A 17,737-nucleotide genomic window follows, 5' to 3' on the forward strand; every position below is an offset into this window, starting at 1 on the left:
TTTGAGATGTTGGAAAGACTAGGCAATGTCTACCTTATTTTTTAAATTTCAATCGTGCCTGTGACGAATGTGTGAAAAATGCTTTTCGTAGATTTAAATTCGCAGAATTTTTTCGCATAATCGATAGATTTTTGTAGACATTGCGTACAGTGTACTGAGCGCTCCGACATCTTCAAGTCATCCGAGTAAAGTTTGTTCCGTCTTAAAAGTTGTTCGAATATTAATGTCCGAGTAATAATAGTCACCGCGTACAAGGTCGCATCTTCGTGATCATTTTAAGAATCGCGGAGAGTGTTCGCGCGACAAACGCAATGTTTCGAGATTTTTGCGTGATCGAGATGAAGAGAGGGGTACGGGGGGATTGAAATCGGGCGAAATTGAAATGTTCGCGGCACGAATATCAATCGAGAGCTGACTTAAGAAAGACCCACCGAGTGGACAACGCAGTCTTATCACGCGCGGAACACAGTTTAAAGGTCAACCTGCCCGGAGATATTGGTAACAGTCCGGACGAGATATACGGATAATTACGCGCGCAGCAAGTTCGTTCGATTTCTTGGTATTCCAGCTGCTCATCCTTGATGCGTATAGCTCCGGCATATTCGTCTTGACAATTTTTCTATTGCGTTCTCCGCCGATTTATCGTACGATCTCTTTCGACACCCGGATTATTTTTTTATCGGCTGTTCGTTCGAATCGAACTAGTTCAGCGAGATAAAATTTCCGACCGGGACAACACACCATGGAGATCCGGTTCGATTTTTTGGCATCGTTGTAAAAAAATGTATCGAATCGTCCGCGCGCGCGCGCGCTTATTACCGTTTATCGATAACGGGCTCGATAATGTTTGGACCCGTTCCATATCGCGGTACACCTTGCCCGCTTATGTAAAAGATTCTCATCGATTAATCGGAATCTCCGGGCATCGAATATTTCGACACGCTATCCGTCGATCGATCACGAGCACACTTGTTTATCCTTGACCAGCGACGATCAGATTTTGGTTTGCCGTCGGACACGGAGAACGATTATCATGTGAAGGAGATGCAGGACATGATCAGCGTGATACAGAGAATGATCAAAGATGGTAAGTCTCTTCTAGAACCGGATGGATATGTACCCGAATGTGGCCGGTTCCTCAGGTCATTTGAAGCAACTTCTTCCTTTACAACAATGTTCTCCGAGGCACCGTTAACGAGTTATTAACGAAAAACAGTGACCAATAAGAATCGAGTACGGCTGACGCGAGGCGACCCAGCCAACCAGCGCGCGAAGCCCCAGTTCCGCTCATTGACTCGGTCGCCTCGCGCCAGCCGAGCTCGCCTCTCATTGGTCACTGTTTTTCGTTAATAACTCGTTAACGGTGCCTCGGAGAACATTGTTGTAAAGGAAGAAGTTGCTTTAAATGACCTGAGGAACCCGCCACTTTCGGATTGCGAGACATTTTTGCGACACGCTGTATATTCACGATCTTCCTCGTGATAATATGCCACTGTGTAATGAAAACGAGAGAGAGAGAGAGAAGAAAAAAAAGGAATTGATATCTAATCAGCTCGGTGCGACCGATAGCGAGAGTCTTTTGTAATTAAAAAAGTCTGGCGTGCTGGAAAAGAAAATGACTGGCCCGGTTGTCGAAAGATTAAGGTCCGTCGCTAATACGAGATTCGCGTGTAACGAATGTGAGAAGTCTGGCGAATTTCGTTTCGATCGCGAACCTTTGCCGATTTGCCTCGAGATCGTAAATGGGTATAACCTTTCACCCGGTCGCCACAGTCGGGTGTATTTTATGCGATGCGACTTCCATGGTTTTGCTTGAAAATTATTGCACGAACGGTAAAACGTACGAATACGGAATCCGAAGTTAATTCACTCGTGTCCGTAGAGCTTCGTTCCAACCGGCACGTGGACGGACTATGAATCTGTCCTTTTTCAGCCGTAGCACGTCGAGTCACGTGACTCTCAAGGCAACATTTTTCGTGGAAGCCTGCGGCTCGCGCACTCTGCACATTGTACACGGGGCATTCGAATATTTTTCGAGTCGACTGTCGATAGCACGATGTTCTCTCGATTCTGATGTACAGTAAATTATCGGAAATGAAACGTTTCATTTTCTCGGCGTGACGCGAACCGTTGGGAATGTATTTTCGAATTATGAAATTCGAACGTGTTCCAACAGGTCCCGTGGTGTGGCGTCACCGGCTGTAACGGTGTGTACAAGCGCCGATCGGGAGCCGGTTTTCTCGTATCGACAATGTTGCCTATTTCGTGGAGCATTTTCGTGTTCGCGTTGCACGCGAATAAAGAAAGGCGAATCGGCGAGAAGAATAGGGCCGGAATAAGAGAACGGGGCGACGACACGCCTCGGGTCCGTGCATCGGTCCCTTCTGGCGTGTTTATGGTTTACGAGTCGTGGGTCAAGCTGTGTAGCGTTATAAGCAACGACGGCCATAATGTATTCCTTATCATAGCGGTGCTCATCCTCGCGAACGTTTTTCAACACGACCGACACAACGCACGCGTGTCGGATTGTGAATCTCTTTTTTTTTCTCTCGTCTCGCTGTGTTAATCCGCCGATAAAATATATCTGATAACGCGAGATAAATTTAAATGTTGTTTCGTTATTTTTCGGGATCGACGTGCTACGAAAATAAGTGGCGCAACACCGAGCCACGATTCCGCGGAAAAAAAGGTACTGTAACGATCACGCGTCGACCAACGAGTTGGCAAATCGAATACAATTCGCTTGGTCGCGAGAAATTCGAGCGAAAACCATCGGCGGTGTGTGTGTGTATATACGGTTACACCGGAAACGCGTAAGCGTCACAGTCGGGTTTACACCGGAACGACCGTTATTTTTCGCGGGAGAATCCCGATTCGAACGGGAGGAATTGCCACGAAAGCCGAAGTGAGCGAAAAATATTCGCGAAGAACCATCTCCGATCACGTTGTAATTAACACTGGAATATTTTCGTTTTGTAGGTCACGTCTTCCAAACCCCCGAAGTAGTCAACATTGTTTTAGAACCTGGTATATGGTGAGTTTCTTTTTTGTCATTCGATGAAATCATTCGAGATCGATCGTCGAGGTTAATCGACCTGATTCTGTTGCAGCTCAAAAGATGAAGAAGTGGATAACGGTTGTGTAGTGAGAGCACGTGGTCTACCTTGGCAATCGTCCGACCAGGACATAGCAAAATTTTTTCGTGGCCTAAATGTTGCCAAGTAAGTAAAACTGTTCGCGCTCGCGCCCCGTGTTATCGTTATCGAAGATTTAATTGTAACAACTGTATTTGTGTACAAGCTACTGGGATCCGTTTCAAAAAGGTAAACATCCATATTTGTCGTGTAAATAGACACCTCCCCCCGTTCCAACTTTGCTAGCATAACCGAATCCTGACGAGCGAAAACGCCGCGATGTTTTACGAAAATTCTCGCCTGTTTACCGTGGGCGAGAATTAGTAAACACAATCTTTCCGAAAAAGATCCGCTTGTTTATGTCTTATGCAATGATAACCGCTATCTTGGGTCACGAATCTCACCGTTATTAATATATATATATATAACGATTCCTATGATCATTGTGGTTGTAAACTCGTTTCGATTAATAATTATCAGTCGTTTAACGATCGCCAGAAAACCGGTAGTTTCCCGTTCGATTGAAACGTTCCTGTTCTCCGTTTCAGGGGTGGCGTAGCGTTGTGTTTGAGTCCTATGGGAAGACGGAACGGCGAGGCGTTGATCCGATTCGTTAACAAAGAGCACAGAGACATGGCGTTGAAGAGACATAAACACCATATGGGAGGACGTTACATCGAGGTGTACAAGGCTTCCGGCGAGGACTTTGTCGGTGTCGCGGGCGGCACGAGCGGTGAAGCTCACGCATTTTTGTCCAGGGGAGCTCAGGTGATTGTCAGAATGAGAGGGCTGCCGTACGATTGCGTCGCCAAGCAAGTGGTGAGTAGTTGAAAGTTGATACTTTGCGGGATGAAATCCCTGTTTCATTATCTTCTCTTCTATCTTCTACGGCTGCTGATCACACGATTCTTCTCCGCAGCTCGACTTCTTCCTGTCCGGTCAAAAGCCCTGCCACGTGTTGGACGGCGAGGACGGAGTGCTGTTCGTGAAGAAACCCGACGGCAGAGCGACCGGCGACGCGTTCGTGCTGTTCGCGAAGGAAGAGGACGCCGTGAAGGCTCTGAGCAAGCACAGAGATTGCATCGGTACCCGGTATATCGAACTGTTTCGAAGCACAATCGCGGAGGTGCAACAGGTGCGTGCGCCGGATAGAACGAAAATGCGGGTAGAGAGAACGGGGAAAGCCCGGACAGAAAAGCGAAAATAGCCTGTCGATTTGCATATCGATTCTAGGTGTTGAACAGGGCGATCGACCCGAAGCAGGTGGTGCTTCCGACCCCGCCGATTCCGCAGCTTCCACCGATTCTTCCCCAGCACATCATCACGTCCGGCACGCGCAAGGATTGCGTGCGGTTGCGCGGCCTCCCTTACGAGGCTCTGGTCGAGCATATTCTAGAGTTCATGGGCGAGCATTCGAAGAATATCGTCTACCAAGGTGTTCATATGGTATACAATGCTCAAGTGAGTGGATGCAAGTTCTCCTCCGAACCTGCAGCGTTTCGCAGTCGTTCTCTCAGGACTGGAGGAACGCTGCTCTCGACGACAATGTGTGTGCAGAGGACGAGTCAACTAATTGGCCCGGTTTTCAGGGTCAGCCGTCCGGTGAGGCGTTCATCCAGATGGACAGCGAGAGCTCGGCGTTCGCATGCGCGTCGCAGCGGCATCACCGGTACATGATCTACGGGAAGAAGCAACGGTACATCGAAGTGTTCCAGTGCAGCGGGGACGATATGAATCTGGTATTGACAGGTGCGGTAACGCCGCCGTCGACCAAGGCTCTGCTATCACCCGGTACGTTGACCACACAAACTTCCGCGACATTGACGCATCCGCATCCGCACCCGCATCCACCGCCGCCGACGCCGGTGCCGGTGCCGGTGCCGACGGCGCAGCCTCCCTTGTGGGACATTCACGCGTTAGTACAGGCTCAGGCGCAAGCACAGGCGCAAGCTCAAGCCCAGGCTCAGGCGCAGGCGATCCGAAATCAGGACTTTTGGCTGATGGCCTTGGCCTCGAACCCGCCGCCCACCTCTACCACCCCATCTCCGACATCGTCGGTCACGACTAAAACACTGGCCCTGCCCGGACCGAATCCTCAACATCAAATCCCGGCGTACGCGATGACTCCCCCGGCCGCAGCCGCAGCCGCCGCGGCCGCGGCCGCGCTCCACGCTCAACCGCCGACACACACGCCGTTCCTCTTGTTCAATGTCCCATCCAGAATCCCGATTCTGAGGGCTCCGACGCCTCACAGTCTCTTGACGCCCATCGTCCAAGCGGCGCCCATCAATCACGCCGCTATCATGGGTCTGAAACGCACCTGGGAGTCCGCGTTCCCACCGGAATCACCTGGCACTGTCGCGAAACGAGCCACCTGGCACACACCAGCGACCGCGTTCGCTCAAACGTCAGCCGCCGCGCCGGGCTTGCCTTATCCTGCTCAATTTTATCCGCAGCTTTGATCGATCCGCGCACACCAAACCGCACCCGAAATCTTAGCCGTCGAACGCGTGCTCATTTATACACTAACGTGTTATACATAGTTTTCTACGCCGCCTAGATCGGCTCTCTTCTCCGAGCGAACCAGTTTACCTAGCATTTCTTTTTAAGAAATAAAAGATAGACGTTCGTCCAACGTCTCCCGTTCCGTGTAGCCAGGCTATTCGACACGGCCAGAGGATTGATCGGGTCGTTAACGTGATTCCATTTTTCCACGATCGTGCGCGCTACATTATTCTATTCATGGTAGTTATATATCTAAAGACATTCCGCACGATGCTGTCGTTTTGAGAGGTCTTCGAACCCTCATCTACCGCGACTGGAACGTGCACGGTGCCCCCTCGGTCGACTTTATCGCCGGCAAACATCTCTGTCGGTCTCGCCGAGTCTCTTTTTCTAGATCATCATTCGTTTCTCCAGGATTCGGAACATTCGAATTCGCTGTAATTATACATAGGAACTTGTCTGTTCGGGCGATAGAGTCGCGCGCGCCGATCGCTCTTTTCTCATACTCGTTTTTCCATTTTGATACTTATCGACGAGCAACAGTACTTAGAGTGTGTTACGTGTTATATTCTTCTATATATATATATATATATATATAGATATATATTTTTTTTTCCTTTTTGGTTTCCAAAGGTTCTCCCGACGATCGGTAAATTCGTCGCGTTCTATTCGTTGCCTCGTCTTTTATCGTCGCGAGGCGCAACAAAAGTGCCTTGAAACTCTCGAACGAGGTCTCTTCCTCTTTTAGATTTCTTTTCTCGGAGGTCGCCGCGCGATTTATATGCATATGTAAATATATACATATAAATTTATATATAAATATACAAAGTATCTGAGCGAAGATGCAGAAACATATACATATATACATGCGTATATCTATGAATATATACAGACACACAGAGTCCGTGTGTTTATTTATACATGCATGTATATACGTGTATGCGATATAAGAACGATTTATATATTTTGCTAGAAATATTTTTATTAGCAAGTAAGCAATGGACACATTCCATCCAATGTTAACGAGTTTTTAAGCTCCGATATCCGACGCGGAGGGTAGCTTCTCCGTTATCACGCGGCATCTACTTTACACGCATATCCTTAACATACAAACGGAGATACAAATTCCACGATCCATCTCATAGATCTATATTCTATCCAGAGATCGTTGAAAGGCTCGACCAGGAGCCAGGGAAACTTCTGATCGTAGGATAAACGTAGTCCGCGCGCCATTTGGACAGCCGCGAAGGATTTGACGAATGCGTTATTCAGGGCTCGAAGTTCGTCGTTCACTTTGAAGAAACCGTATCGTTTCGACAGACGCGCGTCGCCGTGATTCGCGGTCGAGTATCGAGAAGTACTTATTAAGTAATCGTACGTTCCCAGTTCGGTGTCGGGCGGGATCCTTTCATCCCCGCGGTTTGAATTCGTGATAATCGGTGGGCAATCGGATAAGAGGCGAATATCGGTGTCGAGAGCGTGCGGGCGAAATAGCTCGTCGATCCGATCGAACACTGCCATGCCCGGGAAGATCTTCCAGTTGCGTTCTCACCTTTCCCTAGGCTGTGTGTAGGCCCGTGATCGGCGCTCTGCGAGACCTCCCACGATTTCAGGGAACCCATGACGATAGAGTTTGAAAATCGGTTTCGATCCCGGCGCGATCGCGTGGCCAGCGAAGTGCTATCGGTGATCACAATTTCTTCTTGCCACGCGTATCCCCGTGCTCCTTTTCTCCTCCCCCCCTCCTTCTCTTTATTTCGTTCGCATACAACGCGGCAACGACGAGAGAAACGAGCGCGATCGACAGTGGACGCTCAAACGCTCGTCGTTGCCTCGACGGTCCAAAGTCCACGGGTACAGAGATGACTGTTTTGCATGTCGTGGTTTTGTTGAGGGACGCGCGTACAACGAGTACCTGTAACCATCTTTCTCCGTCAGCCGTCGTCCGTGACCGGCCGATTACGCGATGGTGTCGTTTTCGTCCTCCGTTTCGCTCGACCGTCGCTGGAGCTGCGCGCGCAAGTATTCGGTCGCGGCGCGTCGCCGTTCTCTGCGAAACACGAGTTCATCGTTCAGATGGAAGATGGAGTTGGACACGTTCGCTCGTTCCGATCTCTCGATCGTCTCCTCGCCTCCCAGACTGTCCGAGACACTTTCTCTCCCGTTCCAGACTCTCTCCTCTTCCACGAGCTCTCCCGATCCCCTTTGATCCCGCAAACGTACACACCCACACACACAGTTCTACTCTCGGTTTGACAGGATGCGGGATTAGCGTATCGCATATACACAGAGTCGAGCAGTAGTATACTTTGGTACACGCGCCGCCAGCCAGAAGCGTTCGGTCGCTTCGGAAAACAGTTCCGGTCGAGTTACGAAGACGACACACGCGACTTTCGTAGAAGTGCAATAAATTCGAGTTCCTCGACGGAGCGAACCGTTCTACGGCCGCCGAACGCTTCTAGCCTGGTAGCTAAAGTCCTGTTTCGTCGTTACGAAGCGCCGGAGGCGGCCGCGACTTCCGTTCCACGCGTGCTCCATGAAACCGGAAGTCGCGGTCACGATCCTGCAGACGCGACTCCGAGAATCGGGTAATGCCTGCCGATACTATTCACCGTCGGGATTACGCTTCCTGAGTCGGCTTCATCTAGCATTAATAGACATCTTAGAAACTAGATCCGCGGTGGCGACGCCAGGCGGGGGATCCGCTAATTAGCGTGGACCACCATGACGGTGATCATTAGACTGCGGATCTTTGTGCCGGAGAAGAACGGGGATGTCGAACAGAAATTTCTTTCGATGATTTTAAGACGTTCGAGACTTTTACGCGACGAGAATTATCCGCTTGCCTGTTCGTTGCTTCGAATTGTGCTTACTCGTTTCTGCGAAGCGTGCATAAAATCCGCAGTCTAGCGAACCGAAGCATTCCAATCGGCCGAAACTTTGGATCCCTCGTTTCGCATCCCTCCGTTGCACAGCGCTCTGGAATATGGTGATTTTTGGCCAACGAGAGAACATTATTAAACATTATTCAAATTGACATTGAAATTAACATAGAATTTTAGGTTATGTCAAGGTCAAGGTTATGTCAATACAATTTTAGGTTATCGTACGATTTCTTCTCTAACGCGCTATAAAATTTAAGAGAAACTGACTTTTGGTCGGAAACTGCGCCGTTGCAGAGCGCTGCGCGTTGGGGCGTACCTTGGTGAGTCTTCGGACGCGAGTCGAATGTATCGCGACTGGATCGCGGGCGTTGCGATCCGATTTGTCGGATGTTCGGCGGATCGTCGACGCCTTCCGTCCGTCGCGTCGAGATCTTTTCTCTGAAACACGGCGGAGCTCCGTTCATCGACGAAGAGAGGACGGGCGTCTCGGTGTACGGATGGACGGAGCTCCGCTGGCACTTTCGTCACAGATCACTGGCGGGACCGTAACGGTAAGATGCGCCTACTCGATGAAACGAGACACATCGAACGGGCGGGATTATGCGCCGGTGCTCGAACATATCCGAGCCGCGTGCATTCGCGGACGTGTTTAACGCGTTAAGCGTCGCGTTCGAATGTCATCCATTGTGTGATAAATGTGTTCGATTTAATCAATTAAATTGCTTCGACTTCGAGAGGGAATTTTAGCCGATTCTCGTGGCGCTGAACGTGTTAAAAAACGAGAAGAAAGGAAAAGTAAAATCGCTATTAGCCAAAGTTTACGCATCGTCGCATAAGATCGCCCTCCCCGATCGTGTGCTACCTGCCATTGGCTTTCGCTGGGCACTCACACACACGAGCCGTATTATACACGTATCCCGCAGGCTATCAAGGGAGAGGAAGGGGAAGAGTGTGTGTGTGCGCGTGCGTGCGTGTGTGGTTCGGTGGCGAAAGGAGGAGAGTGATTATTATCGGAGTAGAAATTTGATAGTACACCGCATCTCCTCCTCCGTATACTAACTCCAAAATATTTGCTGATATACATATACTATATATATATATGTATATATATATATATATATATATATATATGTATATATATATCCGATGATGGCCGTGGCATTTTTCTCCTCCCTCCATTATTATTGCGTGGGGATGTGTGTCGTCTGGTTTCTCTAATATTTTTTTTTCTCTTTCAATTTTATCCGATTTTATTTCGATTCGATATCCGACAGAGTCGACTTCATTTTATTCTCTTTATTAATTGTGAACCGCTAACCTTGGTGACTGACAGTGTCGTCCCTCTTGCAAATTTACATTCTTAACTCATTGTCGTCGGTTCTGTGATCTCGTCGGTTACGTTTGTTGTCGCTATCTCTCGACCGGAGGCTGCGAAGTGGCGGCGCGATCTTTAATTCGGAAGAACACTTTTTTTTTAGTCAGTCCTGATCGGTGCCTTGTTCGCGCATGGAAGCTGCATAATAAACGGGGCCCCTTGCCCTGCTCTCGAGAGCAGTGGGGTCTCCCTTCGAGGCCCTCGCCGCGGTCATCGCCGCGCGCGGGCTGCCCGCGAATTTTAATTAATTTAATTAGTATCGGATTCTCGGAGGAGCGTCGATCGCGAGGCGGGCAAGGGGCTGAGAGAGTATCTCGTCGACGACGGCCGATCGCGATTGTCCCGGCGAGAGCGGATCGTTGCAAGTGAGTCGACGATCCTCTCGCGATGTGAAACGGGACCGGTTCGATTCTGTGCGACACTTTTCCCCTTAACCACCCCTTTTTGCCTGTCTGGTTGTTATTTTTTTTCTATTTTTTTTCCTCCCCTCTTAAATTATACAGACGGTAATGTCTTCTTTTTTTTTATTTTATTTTGTTTTATTCTATTTTATTTTATTTTATTTTATCTTATCTTCCTCCTGCCCCGATTGCGTTCTTTCATCAACTGGGATCGATAGAGAAAAAAGATACACTCGCAAGATACACACGCGCGAATCTTACACACAGGAAAAAACACGTTGAAACACACGGACGCAATATATTTACACACGCGCGAAACACGGACACACGTACAGAAGTAATGTTTACTGATCTTTTTTTTTTTACCCCTTGTATACACTTTTTTTTCTGTATATCGACGATTTATATTCGATGGTGATCATGTTTAATAAATGTGCCTTGTGGACATACATATCTTTTTGCTTGCCGGGTTGGTGGACTATTTACCCCCTTGATTATATTATCCTCGCCTTGGTGGTGGTAATTTTCTCGACCGATATGTCTCGGATTATTCTTCGAACGGATTCCGACGAGCATTGTTATTTGTTCTTCTTTCTATTTTTTAATTTTTTCTTCTTCGTCGTTGTCGTCGTCGTTGTTGTCGTTGAAAAAACGCATCCCTCGATAGGCGACCAGCATTCTATCTCCCTCTCGGAACGGTGTTTTTTACCCTTTGAGAGGAATCACATTCTCGGGGAGATGGATGAGACACCCTATCGTCGGATGAGATCTCCCGTGGGACGTCCGAAAATTACGACCACCGTATCCCTGTTACGTTCTATACATTTTTTTTCACTGGGCTCGCAGGTATCTTTGGTGTCTACAGATCAAGTTGGAGATTTCTGTGTCGTAACTCTTGCCTCCCTCTCTCTTACTGTCTCTGTGTCTCTCTTTTTCCTGTATCTCTCTCTCTCTTTTTCTCTCTGTCTTAATTTCTCTTGCTCACACGTTATAGGTTCTTTGTCGCTCTCTCAGCCTCTCTCTCTCTCTCACTCTCTTTCTCTCTCTCTCTCTCTCTCTCTCATTTTGTCGCTGTAGCTGTCTCTTTCCCAGCCTACTGCCTATTTTCGTGTTGAACCTACCCCCTGATTGTTGATCCCCGAGGGTTGATCCGTCATCTTCCTCCAAGTTCTTTCGACCCCGTCCGAACGAACGGTCACGGATCCGCGGAAACCTAACAATTTTGATGTCGACATTAACACATTGCGTGTCCAGCTAAGCCTGCGATTAGACCTAACATTGTTTCCCCGGGCATATTATATAGTACATTGTCATCTAATTTCCGACACGCCGGCCTACCACGGATCAGTTCTCTGTGTGTCTCTTTCCTCGCGGGGGTCCGCGATTACAGTAATGTCTCTCTAATTGACGCCCAGATTGACCACAAAAATTCGAGCCTTGCGGTTTACTTTTATAGTTATAAATTGTCCACAATTATAAAAACGAGCCGCGAGGCTAGAATAATCGTGTCTCCTCTTCCCAAATTGTCCATTTTAGTGGACGATCTGGGCGTCAGTAAGGGAGACATTACTGTACACTGCTTTCTCGAACGACTCTGTTGCCTTTGTCTTTTGTTATTTTATTATTACCATTATTATTGTCATTATTATTACTATTTTTGTTAACATGTCGATTGTAACTCAACGTGACCGGTTCTCCTTGATCTCCCTGGCTTGCACCCTCTCCCCCGCGCGTCTTTTAATCTTTATCGATGCTGCGAATCCAGGTGCGAGTCGAAACACGAAATCTTTGAAATCTCTGAAATCATTCGATCTTCTAGTTTTCGGATCTGTTCATTTTTACGTCGTACCGGAGACGCACGCATCTCTTTCCTCTTAATTACTGCTGAGAGAGAACGAGTAAGAGAGAGAAAGAAAGAGAGCGAGAGAGAGAGAAAGAGAGAGGTAGAGAGTGAGAGAAAGGAGAGAAAGAGATAGGGGGAGAGAGAGAGAGAGAGAGAAAGAGAGAGAGGGAAAGTTTGAGTGAATTTTTGGTGATTTGGCAGAGGGGGCGAAATCGCAAGTTGGTGCTACATATTTATATATATTATATATAAAACATACGTATATATCGTGTTACAATGGTGCAGTGTCGATTGCTGTTTGGTAGCGGGATCTACAAATACTAACTTCTGTGCTTCCAGGTAGGCCAAGTCCAAATCATTATTCCTTTGGACGACGGGCTGCTCTACGTTCCGAGTGAACCGAGAAACGCATCCACCATCGAATCACGATGACACACTTTGTTTTTCGAAGTAGAACGACGCCGAAAAAAGGCCCGCATATTCCATTTTAGTTCGCTCGTCGTCTTGTCGACAGGGTGTTTCACACGGACCGTAGAAAGCCGTCGTATTAATCGTGAAATCGTGCAGGTTGCGGGAACTCGCGAAGGAATGATCATTGACGACGTCCGATATGTATACATATATACACATACATAGATATGTATATATACATATACATATATATATATATATATATATATATATATATATATATATATATATATATATATATATATATATATATTATATATCACTAACGAGGAAAAACTAAAAGGAGAGAAAAAAAGAAAACAGAATATGGTCGGAAAATAGAAAAACGGAGAAGTACGACGATCAGAATTTTTACTTACTCCATTATTTAATTGTATCTCTGCACGATGTCATCGACCACGGATCGTGGTGTGGTTTACATAGTTTGGGCACTTTTCTTTACGTTTTGTACATACATTAGAATCTATGGGTGTTATTATTATTATTATTATTATTATTATTATTATTATTATTATCATTATTATATCAGACCTTTTTTTGTGATATTGGGAGTCTATTAATACGACAGAGGAAAAAATTCCGTACGCGACACTCGGGGCAAGAATTCTCTCGGTCAATATTTCACAGTGTTTGTTATACTAATTAGAGGCATATCGAGGATGGGTTCGAAAGGGTTGTCTTTTTTTTTATTATTACCGTGGTCGCAAAACTTTTATGCGAGCCCCAAAGGTTCCTCCGCGACGCGTTACGATAATATCGATTATCGGGGGAGGAACCTTTTGGTTTCGACAATGATGTTGTTTCTAGAATTTGAATCAATTGTGGTTCATCTGGGATCGCGATGGTTGATTGTCTTCTTTGTTGTACCCTCTAGGGGGCACGATGTTGCCACCGCCACCGGTCGCGATATTTCCGCCCACAGCTGCGATGCTACCACGTGGACCGCCGCAGTTTGCAGCCCCATACCCGACGCCGATATTTTATTGGCCGTACCCTTCGCCGCCGGTCAGCCCCACTAATTATTACAATCCGGCGAACGTCGGCGGTATCGCGGCCATTCCGCAGCAGGCTGCGTTGGTAAGTTATGTTGCATCGTTATTTCTCCCGCTTTGCCAGCGGTCTTCTAGAACGTTTGCTTCGTCGCTGGGCAACGTCATCCGAGGTATAATCTTGACAAATTTGATAAGCCATCGAACTTCCCGATGATGATCGAGGTTCGCGAGAATCCGTTCGCTCTTCTAAAGCAGCATTTTCGACTTTCAGTTGACTCCTGCCGAGTGTCTTCAGCTGGGACCAGGCGCGACGGTTCCTGGAGCTACCACGCCCACGTCGGAAACGCGTATCGAGGCGTTCCTTCCACGAATGGAGCTGGAGAAACGCATACCTGTTCCTGCGCCCCCGCAAGCGGAGTGCAGTCCGTTCGTCGAAGTATTCATGGTCTGATGATCGTGGTCCCGGGCTAGCACGACACGGGAACCTCTGTCCCCGATCATCGAATCAAGTCGAATCAACCGCGTAAACCTTTAGCCTCGCACGACAAGACAAACACTTGAACTTGCGTCTCCTCCTTTTCCTGTTCTTCTTCGTCTTTTCTACCGAATTAGGGTACGCTAGAATCGTTGACGAGGCCTCGAAGGTGTATATCCAGCGCGACATTTGATTCTACTTTCCTTGTCTTCGAAGAACGCTGCAACCCCCCATCGCATGCAAATCCACCGTGTCACCGGGTGGCACGTTTCTTTCTAGTCTAGAGACAGATGCAATGTCGTCGTAGCACAACAAACGCGCCGTGACACGTTGTTTCTTTCTCGTTTGTTTGTTTCGGTTGTTCTGAAACGGAACGCGCAAGCGGCACGTTCTTCTTCTCCTCTGCAACCCCTATAACCCCACGCCTCCACGATGATCGTTGTTTCCGGGCCTCTGACGCGCCTCCGTCATTCCTGGAGGTGTTCCATTTCGAGGTGGAAACGGACAATCGATCGACCGTCACGGTGATTTTAGCGGTGACGCGTATACTCGGCTCATTTGATTCGTTCGAAGACCACTTAGTTGGACTTGTTTGGAACCGGCACGGTGTCCACTGTGTATCCCCCATGGACAGATCTAGATACTAGATTGTATGTTCTTCAAAACGATGGTGTAGCCACAGAAAGGGTGTCATGACAGTAGACGAGACGGTAGTAATAATTAATTGTACTTTTCTTTTTAGAGCAGTCCGTTCACGCCGCAAGGTTTCCGGCCTCTTCGAGTGTAAATTCGTAGGAGCGTAGAACGTAGCAAATGAGCTCGGCGTAAGTTTTAATTATCGTTAGAGATAGGTTCTTTTTTAGATTAACGCGACACACACGGCTCGTGCTCGGTACTCGATTAGTTAATCTTTACACACGTGACGACTATTTAGCTTTTAATTTGTACAAAGTTACAGTTTGAAACGAGTCCGAGTGTCGAGCCGTCGCTCCCTTCGAATCGTACAGTCGTCGTTGTTGATACGAATAAACGCGCGACAAGCGCTTTCGTCTTAAGTAAGATGTTTACTTAATTTAATTGAGAAAGTTTTAATATGAAATCTAATATATACCCTATCGCGACCGAATCGTTATGCGAACGGTACGTTTATTATCGTCTATTCGATCTACGTAGAATTTTTATTTTAAATGTAAGGCAATCGATTCGACTGTAAAACCGTCATCCGACCGTTAGCTCCCGGTTCGTCGGCTTCCGTGTCTTAGGCTGCGAATCGTCTAACAGCAAACATTACGAACGTCTTCCGTTTATCGTGTTACTTCATCCAGCGAATCCGCTTTAACTCCGGAATTATTGAACAACAACCGAAACGACGGGTCTGTAAAGTTCTCCAGAAATTAATGCGATTAATTTATTTAACAGTTTTGCAAAAATTGTGGACCGAGGAATAGAAGATTTGTTATTTCGGCCCGGTTCGGTGGATCCGGCGTTGTCGTGGGTTCGTAATTGCGATGATTGATTTCGTTTATGCATCTCGATACTTGTTTCAAGAGAAAATATTCTTGAACATAGTTGCGACCGTACGATATAGGGTGTTCAATAATTCACGATATGCCGGTGCCAAGAATCGTTGAGCACCCTACGCAAATTGCTAGGACGCGTTGTTCACGGCTGGTAAACCGTCAGGTCGAGTGCGAACGCCAGAGATTAACTGATCGCTCAATCACGTAATTACATTGTAAGTACTTATTGTAAAACAGTTCTTTTCTAGAGCGTTTCCCGCCGTGTTTCTCTTCAGTCAATTTAACTTAGCTCTCGCCCCCTCCTAGTGCTGTACTCACACGCTATATACTTGTAGTTCATTCTCTTAGTCTTCAGAGTTTCCATTCTTAGATCAGGAGCAATTATTTAAATAACGGAGACTAGTCCTTGTAGTTGAAAAATAAGAAAATTCGAATATTCTATACGGAGGTGGAGACGAGTTATCATTAGCTCTAATTATCTAGTACGGACAAGCGTCGTCGAGTCCAACGTACTCCAGCTAAAAAAAATACCGAGTCGAGGGTGAACAATATCCTCGTCTCGCTGTTTCTGTTCCTGTAAAAGGCGCTCGTGTACAAAGGTGCAATTCTTAGCTGTAATTCGTGGCGTCTGAAAAGCCTGGGTCGTTCTATCGGTAGAGAATAAGAACTACTTCCGGTAAAAAAGTACATTAGAACACCTGCGAACATATTATACGTATATAGAGATAACGTGGATGTACAGCGACGTGTACACGCGTTATCCGAGAATATTATTAACTGTTAGTTGTTGAAGCAAGCTTCGAATCGTTCACGTTCGATGCGCAGTTGCAAAATGCTTATAAACAACAAAGAAAATGAAAGATTGTCACCGTACGTTTCAAATTTGAACGACGCGCGTTTAATTGTGGTAATACCAACGTGGCTGCGTTCGCAGAAGCTGGTCACAACGCGGTGTTATGTCGCGATCGTCGAGTTCTCGATTCAAACGTACCTGAAGTTTTATATCATTGAACGTACGCGCGCCAAAAATCGACTGAGAGATACCGCGACGTTCGATCACGTTCAACATGTGCTGTTCGTTGTGCTTGGTTGTATCGTATGATGTTTTGTCAATGTCGACGAAGAGCAACGGAATAAGACATTTTTGAAATTGTTCCGAGCCGATGTGTCTGCTTGCAGGTAGACGAGTTCGTTCGTTCAAGTTTCTTTTTATTTTCCTAACTACGATAAGCGTACATTTAAATGTTCAAGCTGTGAGCGAACAAGCAACACGAACGAATCGTTGTTTCCCGTATGTGCTATTTCGCACAATTGGTGCAATAACCTCCTTGACCTTTTTTTTTGTTTTTGTTGTAACGTGTGCAATGGGGAATCGAAAAAAAAAGAAATGAGCCTCTCGTACGATCGAACATCGAAGGGGACCATGCAGCAATCGGTTGTCGATTCTCTTGGGGAATTTTTACGAGCGAACAGCGTTTAAATGCTGATTCAAATTTTTTGTTTTTCTCGCCGATGCGTATTGTTGTCGATCGATGTCTCGAAATTGTTTGAACTGCCTTAGGTGGCGGGACGAATTTAAATACTTTCTAAAAGATAGTTAAATGTGTCCCGCTAATCAAATAGAAACGATTCCGTTGCTGACGGAAGTCTCTGGCAATGCGATCTCGGCGTGACTCTTTTCGCACAAAGTTGTATATAGTAAATATATACATATTCGCAGGCTTATTTTTATAAGATTCAGCATATTTAGATGAAGAAATTTATGTAACGGCGGCATAGCCGTTTTAGATGTACGTGAGGCACGTCGCGACCACACAGAGAGCTTTATTTACAAAAAATAAAATATATATAGATCTATATATATATATATAAAGAATACTAATATTTCGTCTATGTGAAACATAGATGAAATTCCGTTGTCGATCGATCGTTTTGCCGATCTACGAAATACGGCTACGACGAATAGTAATCTGATCCGGATATTTAATAATGTTATTAACGATATTAATATTAATATATTCGATATTGTTTTAAAACGGTCTACTATAATTTATTTGCGAAACCCTTTCGTTGTGCCTTGCATTACGGCACCACACAAAGGAATCCACACACACACACACATACACATTTCGAAAT

The 17,737-nt window shown here is 46.6% G+C and overlaps 1 protein-coding gene across 3 annotated transcripts in view; it reads left to right on the forward strand.

Moving 5' to 3' along the window:
• The window catches only part of LOC117220862 (RNA-binding protein fusilli), a 32,968-nt gene extending 15,331 nt beyond the window's left edge, over positions 1–17,637 (forward strand). For 2 of the 3 annotated variants that reach the window (XM_033471271.2, XM_076518342.1), the window contains exons 4-12: positions 998–1,087; positions 2,980–3,034; positions 3,111–3,221; positions 3,683–3,953; positions 4,054–4,269; positions 4,368–4,595; positions 4,724–4,925; positions 13,489–13,691; positions 13,878–17,637. In XM_033471271.2, the coding sequence (XP_033327162.1) occupies positions 998–1,087; positions 2,980–3,034; positions 3,111–3,221; positions 3,683–3,953; positions 4,054–4,269; positions 4,368–4,595; positions 4,724–4,925; positions 13,489–13,691; positions 13,878–14,057 (1,556 nt within the window). In that variant the 3' untranslated portion in view covers positions 14,058–17,637. Of the gene's footprint in view, positions 1–997; positions 1,088–2,979; positions 3,035–3,110; positions 3,222–3,682; positions 3,954–4,053; positions 4,270–4,367; positions 4,596–4,723; positions 10,750–13,488; positions 13,692–13,877 lie in introns of those variants that run through there. The other variant, XM_033471270.2, reaches the window with a different exon arrangement.
• Positions 17,638–17,737: the final 100 nt, after the last annotated feature.

This window comes from Megalopta genalis, chromosome 2 (assembly GCF_051020955.1).
Source record: "Megalopta genalis isolate 19385.01 chromosome 2, iyMegGena1_principal, whole genome shotgun sequence".
NCBI classification, from domain to species: Eukaryota; Metazoa; Arthropoda; class Insecta; order Hymenoptera; family Halictidae; genus Megalopta; species Megalopta genalis.